This window comes from Setaria italica, chromosome V (genome assembly GCF_000263155.2).
Source record: "Setaria italica strain Yugu1 chromosome V, Setaria_italica_v2.0, whole genome shotgun sequence".
In the NCBI taxonomy this organism is placed as follows: domain Eukaryota; kingdom Viridiplantae; phylum Streptophyta; class Magnoliopsida; order Poales; family Poaceae; genus Setaria; species Setaria italica.
The window spans coordinates 33,563,461-33,578,133 of NC_028454.1; the positions used below are offsets into that span (position 1 = coordinate 33,563,461).

General features: G+C 48.5%; 1 protein-coding gene across 1 annotated transcript; it reads right to left on the reverse strand.

Moving 5' to 3' along the window:
* Nucleotides 1–9,909: 9,909 nt before the first annotated feature.
* On the reverse strand, nucleotides 9,910–13,469 carry LOC101757321 (protein DETOXIFICATION 14). The gene is made up of 7 exons (XM_004969513.4): nucleotides 12,943–13,469; nucleotides 11,336–11,880; nucleotides 11,141–11,227; nucleotides 10,983–11,039; nucleotides 10,643–10,881; nucleotides 10,359–10,564; nucleotides 9,910–10,270 (listed from the first exon to the last, which is right to left on the reverse strand). The coding sequence occupies exons 1-7, from the start codon at nucleotides 13,228–13,230 to the stop codon at nucleotides 10,214–10,216; spliced, it is 1,479 nt and encodes a 492-aa protein (XP_004969570.1). The 5' UTR covers nucleotides 13,231–13,469; the 3' UTR covers nucleotides 9,910–10,213.
* Nucleotides 13,470–14,673: the final 1,204 nt, after the last annotated feature.

Sequence of the window (14,673 nt, forward strand, 5' to 3'; positions counted from 1 at the left end):
GGCCCGGCGTCCCTCCGCCTCCTCCTCCTCCACCCCCGCCACCCCTCCTCCGCCCCTTCCACCCCTCCCCACCGGCCCCGGCGTCCCTCCGCCTCCTCCTCCTCCACCCCCACCACCCCTCCTCCTCTGTCCCTCCTCTGCTGGCCTCCTCCGCCAGCCGCGCCCGCTCCACATGCTGCTCCCGCTCAGCTCGCCAGCCACGCCCACTCCGTCCGCCGCAGGCCGTCGCCGCCGCTGCTCCTCACCACAAGTAAGGGGCGAGCGAAGGGGGGAGGGGAAGGGAGGGGAAGGGAGGCAAAGGAAGGGGTCGGCCGGTGAGAGCAAAGGAGGAAGAGGAAGGGGGAGAGAGAGAGAGAGAGAGAGAGAGAGAGAGGAGATAGAGGAGAGAGATATGGGAGAGGAGACAGATGCGCAGATGAGGGAGGCGGAGCGGAGGATGAGGATATAATGGAGCGCGTGGAAATCTAAGTGTTGGCGGTTGGTGGACCGGAGGCCCTCTAGTACTGAATAGGGGCTCCATTTAGTACTAGAGGTCACCCTCTAGTACCGATACCGGGTGGAGGCTCCAACCAGTACTAGAGGGTGCTCCCATCCGGTACTAGAGGGCCTCCGAGGATCTCAAATTTGGATCCGGTACTAATGCTACCTTTAGTACCGGGTCCAAATTGAACCGGTACAAAGCCTCGGGACTAGAGATCATTTTTCTAGTAGTGATTATTGGCTACCTCCCTTTAGTATTTCCAAATAAATCTGCTTGATCATCCCTATATCCGCGGACGCGATGGCCATGGTTGTGGCGTCGCACCAGCAGCAGCAACCTGCAGGAGCCTTCTCAGTGCCTCCTTGTCTTCGCGTTCATAACACCACCATCGTGCCTCCATTTCCTTCACCGCTGGAGACCTCGTTCCCGCTCACCTTTCTTAGACATCTTGTGGCTCCACACAACGCCCATCCAGCGCCCCTTCTTCTACCACCTCGCCCCCGACGCTGATGTCGCCACCATTATCTCCAACCTCAAGGACTCCTTGCACTAGGCCGTCCGCACGTTCTACCTACTCGCTGGCTGCCTCCGCCTCATCCCTAGCACGTCCAACCGGTACGAGTTGTACTACCGCACGGGTGACGCCGTCACCTTCACCGTCGCCGAGTGCGACGACGATGCGGACATCGACAGCCTCGCCACTGATGACCCCTGGGAGGTTTCCAAGATCGAGACCCTTGTGCTGCCGCTGCCGGAGGGTGGTGGTTCATTGAAGTGCCCCCATTTGCACAATGACTAAAGGCATGTTTGGTTCCATAGGACTAAACTTTAGTCCCTCCTTTTTGACCTCTTTTAGTCTCTAAACTGCCAAACATAGGAACTAAAAGGAGGACTAAAGGGTTTAGTCCTATAGTCCCTTGGGGTGATTAAAGGGGACTAAAAGCCTAGGATGACACCCCTACCCCTCATTTATTGCTCATTCCCACCCGTCCTGAACCCTCCCTTGTGTATTGATTAGGGGTATTTTCATCTTTGTTCATCTGCCTTAATGGACTTTAGTTCCTAGATCCAAACAGGGTAGGGGGGAGGGACTAAACTTTAGTCCGAGACTAAAGGAACCAAATAATACCTAAATGTGATACAAATACCAGTCCCAGGAAGGTTGTAGTTGAAAAGTCATAGAACTACTAGGGAGCGGTCGGGTAGAATAGAACCAAAAGAGATACAACACAAACAGGCTATAGATGCAACCTATGGACATCCAAGTCCATAAGTAGCACGCAGCACTACACGACAGCAGAAACATCCTAAATAGCCCAACATCACAGGCAAGTTGGGTGCGAAGGTGACCTTCTACTCGAAAGCTTCACCAGCGACGTAGTCCGGGCCTTCCTCTGTATCAAACAAAGCAAGGATGAGTACATACGTACTTAGCAAATCCAACCCCACTCTATGAAAAATGGTAATAGAATACATGCATAAGGGTAATTCAAGGAATAGGCCAAGGTTTATTTTGCAAAAAGCAATCTTTTACACACATGCAAGGTTTGATTTTATAAAGAGGTTTTTGCAAAACACATATATACCACATTTATAGTAGTTGTGAAAGAGTGGGGTGATCCTACACAAAAGATCACAATTTTAAGTGCTACTGGACACCCCGTCCACGGTATCACACGGCACACTTGCCGGATATTTTCAAAATCCAATTTACACCAAAAGGTTTTCCCATCTTTCCCAATTAGCTAGTTATGTGACCAAGCCATAACTCGTCCAAGACTATGGATACGGCTATTTGAATAGGTTTTAACTCTGTAGAGGTGTACATTTTACCCACAAGTAGGGTACCATAACAAGAACATCGTAGTGCCAGTGCAAATCCATTAAAGCCATTACCCACGGCCTGCTCCTCCACTCAACATCGCTCTACGCGTATACCTACATATGCCTCAGCTCCTCCATGTCTCTATGACTTTTGCCGACCACCTTGGTCGTGTCCCGACTGCTTATACAGCTTGGTCCGCCCACTAAACGGGTAGTCGGGGGCTGCACCCTACAAGTGCCCAGCTCACGCTTTTGCTTTCACGCACAGTTCCGACTGCTTTGTGGCTTGTCCGTCCCTCTTAATGGTTGCTAAAGTACTCGGGTACCACACGCCTTAATCCGTGAAACCTTGACTCATCCTGCGGGTCTCCTATATGCGAGCATCAAGTCAGCCCTATAGGTGCTTAAACGTAACAGGCTAACTACCCGAGGAAATTACATGACCTACAAGAGCAGGACGTGCAAGAATTTACTTCTACAGTGAATTAAACTTCTGAGTTGTCCAATTATTAAATGATATACACTATGCTACATAATGTTTGCATTGTCTTTTTACAGCTCAGAAACTACTTAGCGTGCCTCCTGCCACTCGTTGAAAACTTGGTTTTTCTCGGTGAAATTTTCTGTTTCTTGCTGAGAAAAGCTTTCGTCGAGATGCTCCTTCTCTTGGTTGCTAATGATGCGGCGCTGAAACGATCCATCACCGTCAGTGATGCAAAGCTAGGATCCGAAGATGAAGGTTGCTCCTGCCTCAAAGGTGAAAACAGGCTTGACAATGACTGATGCCATCGATCTCGCGCGAAGAGACTCGGCGACTTCCCCTACCTGGCGCACCAGCTGTCGGTGTTTTAGACCTGCAACCCGCCTAGGGGGTACCCTAGGTTTGTCTTTTGTGCGGTGGGTGTTGTCGAGAATCAAGGAGTCGATGGCGACGCAAGGAACACGATTTAGATAGGTTTGGGCCGCTAGATCGCGTAATACCCTACGTCCTGTGTGTTGATTGTATTAAACTTCTTAGCTGTTGTTTTGAGAGGGTCCCTGCCCTCCCATATATAGTCGGGAGAACAGGGTTACATGGTGGAGCCCTAGTCGAACATGGTTACAGAGTTCTCCTAATCGGTAGAGTAGTTTCCTTGTCTATTCTGACTAGTCTTCAAGAGTCCGTGGAGGCTATGTTACCCTGCGGTGTATCCTCCTATATCCTAATCTCATTCGAGTATGTCCCTGAGTGGGCCGTACAAGGCCTACTCGTGGGCCTAGGGATGTATGCCCAACACCGACCTCTCTAGCTTGGGGCAGGAGGTGACTCGGTGTACTTCTGCGGCTTGTCCGACTCCAAGGCTCGAGGGCTAGGCGTCGCAGACGACTCGGCGTGCCTCCCATTGCCCGGTCAACTTCTCTAGCTCGGGTCGGGAGGTGACTCGATGTGCCTCCCGTCGCCCAGCCGACCTCTCTGGCTTGGGGCAGGAGGCGACTCAGCGTACTTTTGCGGCTCGTCCGGCTCCCAGGCTCGGGGCCTAGGCGCCACAGACGACTCGCCGTGCCTCCCATCACCTGGACGACCTCTCTAGCTCGGGTCGGGACGCGACTCAGCGTGCCTCCAGTCGCCCGGCCGGCCTCTCTGGCTCAGGGCGAGAGGTGACTCGGTGTACTTCTATGACTCGTCTGGTTCCCAGGGTCGGGGCCTGGGCACCACAGACAACTCAGTGTACCTCCTGCCGCTCGGCCGACCTCCCAGGCTCAGGGCGGGACGCAATTCGGTGCGCTTCCATGACTCGGCCGACTTCAAGGCTCGGAGGCTGGGCACCATAGATGACTCGGTGACCCTCCTGTTGCTCGGTTGACCTTTCTGGCTTGGGGCAAGAGGCGACTCAGTGTACTTCCGTGACTCGGCCAGCTCCCAGGCTCGGGAGCTAGGCACCTATTTTTGGTCGGCGCACCTCCGTGGCTTCGCCAGTCCTCACGCTCGGGGGCTGGGTGCCTACTTCGGGTTGGCGTGCCTTAGTGGCTCCGCTAGTTTTCGTGCTCAAGGGCTCGAAGGCTAGGCGTAGGATATCACTTGACATGCTTCCATAGCGTTTCACAAGACAAAGACTAGAAGGTCAAGGATTTTTCTTTGAGCACTGCACAGGTTCTCGGCAACCAGACGACGAAAGCACTCGGGCGAAGCTTATCCAACTCAGCATTCTTGTCGGGCTGCCATTCAACTCCGCAGCGCTTAGGGGCTTGACGGTTATAGATACCCAGATACCCTCATGAAGGGTCCAGTCGACCAATATTGGGCTGGCCTGACTTGATAAAGAAGGTAGAATCTAGGGCGCCCTACAAGCAGTTGTAATCTAACTAGATCTCATCTGCTGTAACCAACTAGGGCTCCTTCCATGTAACCCTACCCCTCGGAGTATATAAGGGGAGGTAGGGGTACCCCTAGGAGATGGCCAATCCCTCAACACAACAACCAACACCCGAGCATAGGGTGCAATACAATCCCCAAAACAGGACGTAGGGTATTACGCTACACTGGCGGCCCGAACCTATATAAATCTTTGTGTCTTGTGCCTTGCGTTACCATCAAGTTCATGGTCTTGCGATCCTCCCCGCCTACAAATTTACCATCTGGGTACCCCCTAGGTGGATTACTGGGCTACTAAATCCAACACATGGACACGACTATTCGAATAGGTTTTAACTCTGTAGAAGTGTACACTTTACCCACAAGTAGGGTATCACAACAGGAACATTGTAGTGCCGGTGCAGATCCATCAAAGCCATTACCCACCATAGCATAGTCATGTCTAGTCATCCATGGGAGCTAACCAAGGGATTCCTGACCTTCCTATGAGGTCTTCAACTGGGCCACTAATCCAGTACTTGCTTACGCCTGCTCCTTGGCCTCCCGTTGCACACCTGCCTACAGACGACTATCAGACTAGCTAGTGAGATTTATGCTAAGCCTTTGCAGCACAAAGGTCAAGTGGTTGTACGATAAGTTGGGTTAGGCAAGATGACACATCAACTCAGTCCTTAATCAACACAAGGCGGATATCTTCCATACTCAGCCACACAGGCACGAGCCAATACTCCAAGGCATCCCACACAAGGAACCCTGATCCCCCAATCTAAATAAACACCAACACTAAGTTGTTTATTATTACTTTTTCAAAATCCCAATCCACACTCGCACCAACACACTCAACATATTTTATCTCTTGTAAAACCATTTCATTTGTAAAATGAGTAGTAATGATGTTGAGCAACCTGTTCCTAAGCGTATTAATATCAAGGTAATCGGCTAAATAGAGTGTATCATGTCTAGCGATAAATCCTATGTCATAAAGGTATAATCAAGATATATCAATTCAAGGAGTGATTATCCAACCGGGTTTTAACTAGATCAAGTAATAAAATAATATGAGCATATATATAATTGGATGCAATTTATAAAAAGGCTTCTATGGGTTGTGTTTGAAAACTGGGATAAATATGACCAAAAGGGAATAGGTTGGACTTGTCATCCTCAAAGCCTTCTAGAAGCTCCTACTCACGGTACAGGTCTTCTGGCTCCAGCTCGCGGTGAGGGGTAGCATGGCGTAGTGCCGGGCAGCAGTGCGGGTTACCTCGCGGGCCAAGCTGTCACTCAAGCAGAGCACGGCGAGCACGTCAAGGGGGCTATGGCGTGTGGAGCTTTGCACATTGTGCCAGTGTGAGCTGTTGTTGTGTGATGATTTGTGCGTGTTCTGGTGTGTGCATGCTGAAGGACATAGAAAGAGGATGACAGGCTTGCAGGAGCACACATGAAGGAAATGATTAGCAAGTTGATGGTGATGACTTAGGGAGAATAGGAAGGTTAGAGAGAAGGAAGCTGATTGTCCTTACTGATAGGAATATTACTGAATTAAGAGGAGATTAGGCTGGGGATGGATTATGGATGGAAAAACAATTGAGCTCAATGATAGTTTTGCAATATTTTGAAATTAGATTTTAAAAATAGGTTTTGAAGTTTTTGAATTCGAGTGATTTTTGAGTTTAAATTTTTAGGATGTTACAAACCCACCCTACTTAAAATAAATATCATCCTCGAGATTTGGTTGGTTCCTAAATAGATGGGGAAACTCTTTTCTTAGAGCATTTTCTCGTTCCCAAGTAGCTTCTGCTTCACTGTGTTGGCTCCATTGCACACGACACAACCTGACTGTTCAATTTCTTGTTTGCTTTGTAACTGTATCTAGAATCTTGATAGGTAATCTCTGATACCTAAGGTCCTCTTGTAAATCTATAGCATTATATTAGTGGACACTTGTTCTTCTAGAACTCTCAAGCATTTCTTTAGTTGGTAGACATGGAATACCTTCAGGTAACTAAATACGGTATGCTACAGCTCCAATCCTTTGTAGCACTTGATAAGGTCCAATATAGCAGGGTGCTAGCTTTCCTTGAACTTGAAATCTTCGGGTCCCTCGGATTGGAGAGACCTTAAAATCAACATAATCTCCAACTTCCAAACTTAATTCTCATCTTTCCTTGTCTGAATAACTCTTCTGGCGGGATTGAGTTGCTTTTAACTTTTCTCTAATTTCAGCCACACAGTCTTCTGCCTCTTTTATGAGAGCTGGTCCGATTAGAGTACGCTCTCCTACTTCTAATCACATCAGAGGAGTTCTACATATTCTTCCATAAAGAGCCTCAAATGGTGACATGCCTAAGCTATTATTATAGGAGAATTCTGCACAGGATAGACTTTTCTTCCAATGTTTACCATAGGTAAACACACATGCTCTCAACATATCCTCCATGATTTGATTTACTCTTTCCGTCCGACCATCAGTTTGAGGGTGATAGGCTGAACTAAAATCCAACTTAGTTCCTATTAACTTATGTAAACTTTGCTAAAAATTAGAGGTGAATTGAGTTCCTCGATTTGAAACAATTTTGCTGGGCACTCCATGCAGCTTCAGTATATTATCAATGTAGAGTTGTGCCAACTTTTCTCCACCAAAGCATGTGCGTACAGGTATAAAGTGAGCAACCTTGGTGAGTCGGTCCACTATTACCCATATGGAGTGCCCAGCAAAATTGTCCTGGGTAACCCATTGACAAAGTCCATGCCTATTTCATCCCACTTCCAAATTGAGATAGGTAATGGTTGAAGTAAACCAGCTGGCTTCTGATATTTCGCTTTTACTCTTTTACAGACATCACATTGAGCTACAAATTGTGCCATGTTAGCTTTCATACCATTCCACCAATATTTTTCTTTTAGGTCCATGTACATCTTGGTGGCTCCAGGGTGAATGGAATATGCTGAATTATGGGCTTGTGCGGAAGTCGAAACAATGGTGGTGCGCGCACCCACCCCATGCGTGTGATTTTCCCACCTTTTCTTTTTAATTATTTTTTCATAGCATTTGTACCAAGTAATATGGTACATACGTATAAGTTATGTGTTCATAATGTTTTTAACAAATTTCTTGCGAAAGTTGTGCCAAATATCATGCGTATAAGTTGTGTATATCATGAAAGTTGTACTATAAAATGTATCATCTAAGTTGTTCGGAAAAAGTTATGCGTATAAATTGTGTTACAAATTTCTAAAAAGGAAAATTCGAAATTATTCTTACAAATTGTATCTCAAACTTGTACGCATAAGTTATGCACACTATTGAAGTTGTGCTAAAAAATTTATCTTATAAGAAGTTATATTATAAAGTTATGTATATAAGTTGTTATATTTCTAAAATGGAAAGTTGTGGGAATTAAAATTTTCAAAAAGGGAAGGTTCGGGGGAGGGGAGTGGGATGTCGGGGTTCGAGCTCCGGCAGCCCTCCTGACGCGCGCTGATTAGCGCCTCCCGGTTCCAACCCCTGTTCCGGGCATGTGTGGGCCCACGGTGAGAATTTGCTGAGGCTAAATATACGAATGACAATTGTATTGTAAATATTGTAAAGGACCGTTTTACCCCTGGTCAACCTCTTGTATTCAAGGGGTAGGATCATCTTTTGTTATAGGCTTTTCCTTTGGACTATAAATACATATAACCGTTCATTAGGAATCCCTCGATAATTGAATACTCACTTTCACAAAAGGATGACTCCCGACCTCTCGCTTGGAGGTTCGAGGGGCTCACCGACTGGACATAGGTACCTCACGGCCCTGAACTAGAATAACTCGTGTCAAATAAACTCTCGGATGCAAGGCCCATAAAACGGCGGCCTAGCATCCCCTCGAAATTCATGTTTGTTTCTAAGAATATAACCATTGCAAAGTGGCCCTTCCCCAACCTTCGGTCTCCACGTCTCATCGGAGATCATCGATCATCAAGTGTTATCTCTTGGTCGGAGCACCTGGTCAGCTCGCAAGCATTCCTGGAGCTCAGAATGGTGTGATCGATTTCATTGGCTTAGGATATTTGTGTCTCTTCGTGCCTTTTTTTTTATTTTGCGAGAATAGACTTAAGTGAACCTAGTTTCAGGTCTTGGTCTGAAGTTGAATTCGAACCATGGCATTGGGTGTCAACTACAGACGAAGAATATCAACAACAACAGGGTCCAGTTCGAAATGAAGGCCAGCGAAAAGGAGATAGCAGAATATAACAACCTCGTTTTTCCTTGGTTTAGGAATGGCCTCGAAGCCTGCAGCCCTAGCGGCAGTAACCATCCTATTCTTCTCAAGGAGCTCAACGTCCTCAGGACGAATGAAGCTTCGGGCGAAAACGATGGTCTTCGGCATTGTCTGACCGCCATCACTGCCCGAAGGGCGCTTCCGCTTGGGAGCCATGGTACAGGCTTATTCAGCCACAAAAAGGAAACCACAAACGAAGAACATAATGATTACCAAATATGCGACGAGGGGGCTTCGGACCTCCGGCAAGGAAAGCGACAACAGTAAAAGTAAATAACACGTGACCCACATAGGGCTATTTATAGCTCGGGAAAGACATAACGGTAAACGACCCCAAAGTCAAAAATACCCTTGAGGGGAAAATAAATAATGAAAGGAAAAATTGAAAAAAAAATGGCAAAAGGGGCATAACCGGAAAATTGGCACACCTTTGGGATTAATCTTGACGGATCGGTTGCTTTTCCGTGCACTCGGTGGCAGGGTACGGGAGGATGAGAACGAAGGGCCCTCGGACGAACGAAGGGACCTTTAAGAAGGATGGCGGAGGGGCAATACGAGTCCCTAAGGGATTTGAGGAGCGTCTCCCCAGCACCAGGCTCTCTCCCCGGACAGGACATCAAGGAAACCGGATGAAGGGGTCATCCGCGCGGAAAGCCACACTGTCCGCTACGTGGAACGAAAAGGCCACACGAGGAGCCAGTTGGAGAAGTATGTATGAGTGCTGTATTTACCGTTGTACCCTGGAATATATTCAAGGAATCGAGCCGTTGGGTAACGGTAAAATATAATTAATTGTACTTTGTGGCGGTTGATCTACGCTACTGTAACTGATAGGACGACTGATCCAAAATTAATACAAGGTATTTCGCATTTATTATCTTCTTGTTCATTTAATTTAGTGTCGTTCAAAGGAGTTAGGACAGACACTTGATCATTCCGTTTCGTCTTGGGGGACCTCTACCCCTTTCGGAAGGAAATAAACTATTGTGACGGATTCCATGCGTGCAATACACATTTAAAAATAAGAGTTATGATTCCGTTTTTCTCTGAATTCATGTATACAAAAATCAATCGTGGGAAAACGAGGCAGAAAGCAAGAACCCTCTTTGCCTTGACGAGTAAACGGGCATGGTTTGGCCCGTTTGCCATAACGAGCAAGAACCACGTTTGCCTACTACGAAGGAACGTGAATTGGCCTCATTTCCCTCTCCCTTCCGAGTAACAGACGCGTTCACGCCTCCCCTGCAAAATTGGACTGTAAATGTAGAGGTGCCGCTACTCCAGTAGGCATCACGGCCCAGCCTCCGGTGACTTCTCGCTGAACACCCTTTCCCTAGCCTTCTCAGCCTGCAAACACAACAAGCGGAATGCACCCTGAGAGACAGAACGCGTAACTCGTCGAAGTAGTGTATAACTTTGCTGACGGAGAACGGACCATCTTGGGCCAGTCAGTGAAGAAGGTGATAGCGGACATGAACGTGGACTGTGACAGGGAGCCGCAGACGGCACCCATCCAAAGCCCTCTCGCTCCCATGTTCAGCACGAAGCCCAGGAGTATCGCCATGGGGATCCCCAGCAGGTAGAAGGAGCCGAGGTTGACGTACGCGCCCAGGTGTTGCCAGCCGCACCCTCGGGCGACGCCTGGTGAAAACACCAGTACATGTTAGGCGAATCGAAGTCGTAATCGCCTTGAGATGCTAGCGAAAAGAACCTGACAACCTGAGAGAACTCCTTGTATGCTATCAGTCACAACAGTGATGCAGACCAGAGGAACCATGGCGGCGACGAAAGATACGACCTCCTCCTCGCTGCTGTACGCGAGGCCCACGAGGCGCCGTGCCGCTAGAAGAGTCCCGCCCACGATGACCGCATCCATCGCCGCCATGGAAAGCACGACGCGGACTGCTGATCGAGCTCCGTCAGGGTTCCCAGCGCCCAGTCCGTTTGCCACCCGTGTGCTGTCACACGTTCATTACGAAGATATTGTCAGATGATGAAGTGCTTCAAAGGATACAGAGTAAGCATCTTCCATGAAAGTTAGGTTTGTTCACAATCATACCTCCCAGCAGCTCCAAGTCCGAAAGGTATAGTGAAGAGCAATGTTACACTTGTGAGGCTGTAAAAGAAAGGATTTGAGCATCATAAGGTTAAACATTTCTGTAGAAGCAGAATCATGTGTTTGCATATACACACAGTGATCATGGATTCACTCTGTACCAGATCGAAAGCACTGAGGTCTGCAGCTCTGGGTTGGGTAGAAATCCTGACAATAGAATAAGGAGCTCAAATGACCACCATTCAAGACTGCGAAGAACATGGATTGAATTTTGTTAGTCACAGGTAAAAGGGAAATTCACCAATACAGACGGGAATATGAATGTCGGATCTACTCTATGTTGAATTGTTGATTACCAGATCATGAGTGCAGAAGGCAGAGCTAGACGCAGGAACGCGTCTACCCCCCTGAAGGCTTCGATCGTCGGGCGTGTGCGTGTCTCCTTGCAAGAACTCGAGAACACGATGTACCCGACAAGCATGCCCACATTCAGCCAGTACGATATGCTTGTCGTCAGAGCCGCGCCGGTGTAGCCAAATCCAGTCTTGAACACCATCACATAGCACAGAGGGATGTGGATCGCCATGGTGACGATGGACGACAGCAGCAGAGGGTATATCAGGCTCTGCGTCTGCAGGAACTTGGTGATCGGCTGGATCACCGCGTTGGCGAAGAGCCCCGGGATCAGCCAGATCATGTACCTCCCGGCTCCATGGGAGATAAGGAGGTCCTGTCCTGTGAGGACCAGGACTTTGTCCATGAACACCCAGATAAGTGAGAGTGGGATGCAGACCACCAGGAGGGTGGCTATTGCTCTGTAAGTGTCTACACCTAGTTTATGGTACTGTTTTGCACCGTAGGCTTGGCCACATAGTGTCTCCAGTGCGCTTGCCATTCCAATCTGTTTCACAAGGGCGATTCTTGGTGTTACTGGGTGTTCAATAGCAGCCGAATTAGATGCTCAATAATCAATATATACTAGCAGGTGAAATGGGCACTATTTTGTTACGGCTAAAGAGAGAGAGTAAGGTTTCAGGTTAGCTCTAGTCTGTGCTATAGGAACACCCTTTTTTAAAAATGAAGTGATACATGCCAAATTACCTTGTTTTCTTCATTTTATAAATGTGGCACAATGACTAACCAGGTAAGTCCCTAAACTGAATATTATGCATTCCTTATATAGTCAAATGTCTTTTTTGACATTATCATGACTTAACATGTTCTGGACAGATAGCTCACAAATAGAAAACCAAACGTCCCATGCTCTCGTCACACCCCAATCTAACAGAGATGGCACATTTTCCTGTGGAAAACGACATTTTGTGTCCATCATAACAATTATGATGCGAAAATATACCCCTGTAACTATCATAACAATGCTACCAAGAAAACATATTTCAAAGCTGCGGTGGACATGGACAACTTATTATGCTGACGAAATTGTGTTGAAGACACACAGAGTCCAAGTCCACACAATTGACTAGTGCTACCGGGACAACACATGGGCTGCATAACCTTTTTCCCTAAAACGTCCGTGTCGCTAGAGGACTAGTTGAACAGCGAAACATTTTGAACCGTTCGGAAGGCATCCATCCACATCCACTTGTCCATTATCATAATTTTCAGTTAATAAAGAAGCGAAAGTCACGTGATCATCCAACTGCAACGAGACGTATCCTATCGATAAACTAAGAACTTGTCGATCAAGGTTGTTCTTTTCTTGTTGGCATCTCAAGATTCTCCTGGCACAATCTCACTGAAACTACCAAGAAGCGACCTCGACCACCGGAGCCGAGAAGCACCCACCGGAGCCGAGAAGCACGGCATGCAACCGCAAATCAAAACATCCAACCAAGAATCACGCAACAAAGACGATGCCAACACAGAGTTGCAGAGCGGCATGCAAGAAATGGTCAAACGGAAGGGGGGGGGGGGGGGGGGGCGCGGTTCACCGTTCACGGACCAGGAGGCTGAACCCGGTGACGTTGGCCAGGGAGGTGGCGATGGCGGCGGAGGAGAGCGGGAGCACGCCGGGGAGGTGGCCGACCATCATGTTGGAGGACACCTGCACAACGTTCTGCGACATGCTCACCACCACCATGGGCAGCGCCAGGTAGCCCACTCGCCCGGCCTCCCGCGCCCACAGCCTCCACCAGGACGACGACGCCTCCTCCTTATTACCACCGCCCGCTCCCGCCCGCGGCAGCAGCAGCGGCAGCGCGGCCTCGCCGTCCTCCCTCGCGGCGGCCATCTTGATCGGCCAGCCTCCGCCACTCTCCCCCGATGACCCCTCGAGCGCCGCGCCTAGCTAGGCTCGGAGCCGTACCGATCGATATCTTGATGTGCCTGTGCGCGCGGCCGCGCGCGCTACTTATCGGACCGGGCGATCTCGAGTGCGTGTTTGCCCGTCTCAGACCTCTAGGCCGGTCTCGGCACGGTGTCGAGTGAGTCCTCGTGATCGCGACGTACGGCACCCCCCGTCGTCGTCGTCGTCTCTTGAGAAATGATTTTCCTGCGACCGTGAGTAGTAGTCGTGCTCTGTACGGGGTTCCTTTACTTATAGAGAGGACGTAATACCGGACTGTGGCCTCATCCATATATTTGGCACGAGGTAGCAATGCAGCTGTATTCTTGACACGATAGCCATTCGAGAAGAGTTTCTCAGCACCTTCTATAGTATGGGCTACACTAAATTAGCTAGGCACGGACTGACTGGTCTTATATGGCGTAGTAAAGTAGCCTAAATAGATTATCCATTTGGGACACTACCTAATTCATTACTATACTGTTGAAGGAAAAAAAAAAAGGGGGCAGATCCGTGCTGAGTTGCCATCAGGCCATCACAGCGATGCATGCAACGTCGAACACTAGCACGTCATCGATCCTCCGGCCCATGCCCTTAGTTATTTCTCTGGGAGAGTCGCGGCCCACGCTCGATCAGTTATGGTGCATGTGCGTGAGCTGCGGAGACGTGCACCGGTGCACGGGTCGAGTCCAAAGTCCAAACACTATGGGTGTGATTGGTTGTCTTCCCTGAGGAGCTTGGCTCGCACCCTTGAACCTGGCCGGCCGGAACCAGGATCTGGGGATGCAACCAGGTCGTGTTTGGTTGTCGTTTGAGTTGAACCAGGCTGCGAAGATACGGTGATTGGTTGCACGTACGAATCTAAAATTCAAAAAAGAGACGCTGTTTGGTTGGTCGCATAGAGGCAGTTCGAATCACCACTTGCATTGAGGAGGTGAAGTTACCTAGCTGAACATAGTTTATGAGGAAAGTAGAGTTTGTAACTAAACTAAAATTACTTAGACTTTGAAACTAAAACCACAATTATTACAGCTTGAACTAAGATAATTAAAGCCTCTAATAACATGAACATATATTTACAGTCCCATTGGGCATTGTTGATAATAGGTCGAGGTTGCGCCGGTAGCTCAGTAGGTTGAAATTTGGCACCATGAAAAGCTTCCATCGCTTCGTCTTTGGTCTTGTACTTCTTGTAGCATGCTCCCTTGAATCCATTCACCTGATCATAGCAAGCCTCCCAACTGCAGTAGACTCCAGTGTGACGACCAACAGTGACAACGTACCACGCCATGTGTTCTGGAAAATGGACGAAACAAAGTATCATTGGCCTTACAAATAAGATGACAACAAGTGGTACATTTCAGAGAACAAGTGCTAAGTATCATTGGC

Coding starts and splice junctions, on each gene's coding strand:
- LOC101757321 (XM_004969513.4), bottom strand. CDS start 13,230: ATGGCCGCCGCGAGGGAGGACGGCGAGGCCGCGCTGCCGCTGCTGCTG. Junction 11,881..12,942: donor TCACCGGGTTCAGCCTCCTG/GTCCGTGAACGG, acceptor CTTGTGAAACAG/ATTGGAATGGCAAGCGCACT. Junction 11,040..11,140: donor ACCTCAGTGCTTTCGATCTG/GTACAGAGTGAA, acceptor TTTCTTTTACAG/CCTCACAAGTGTAACATTGC.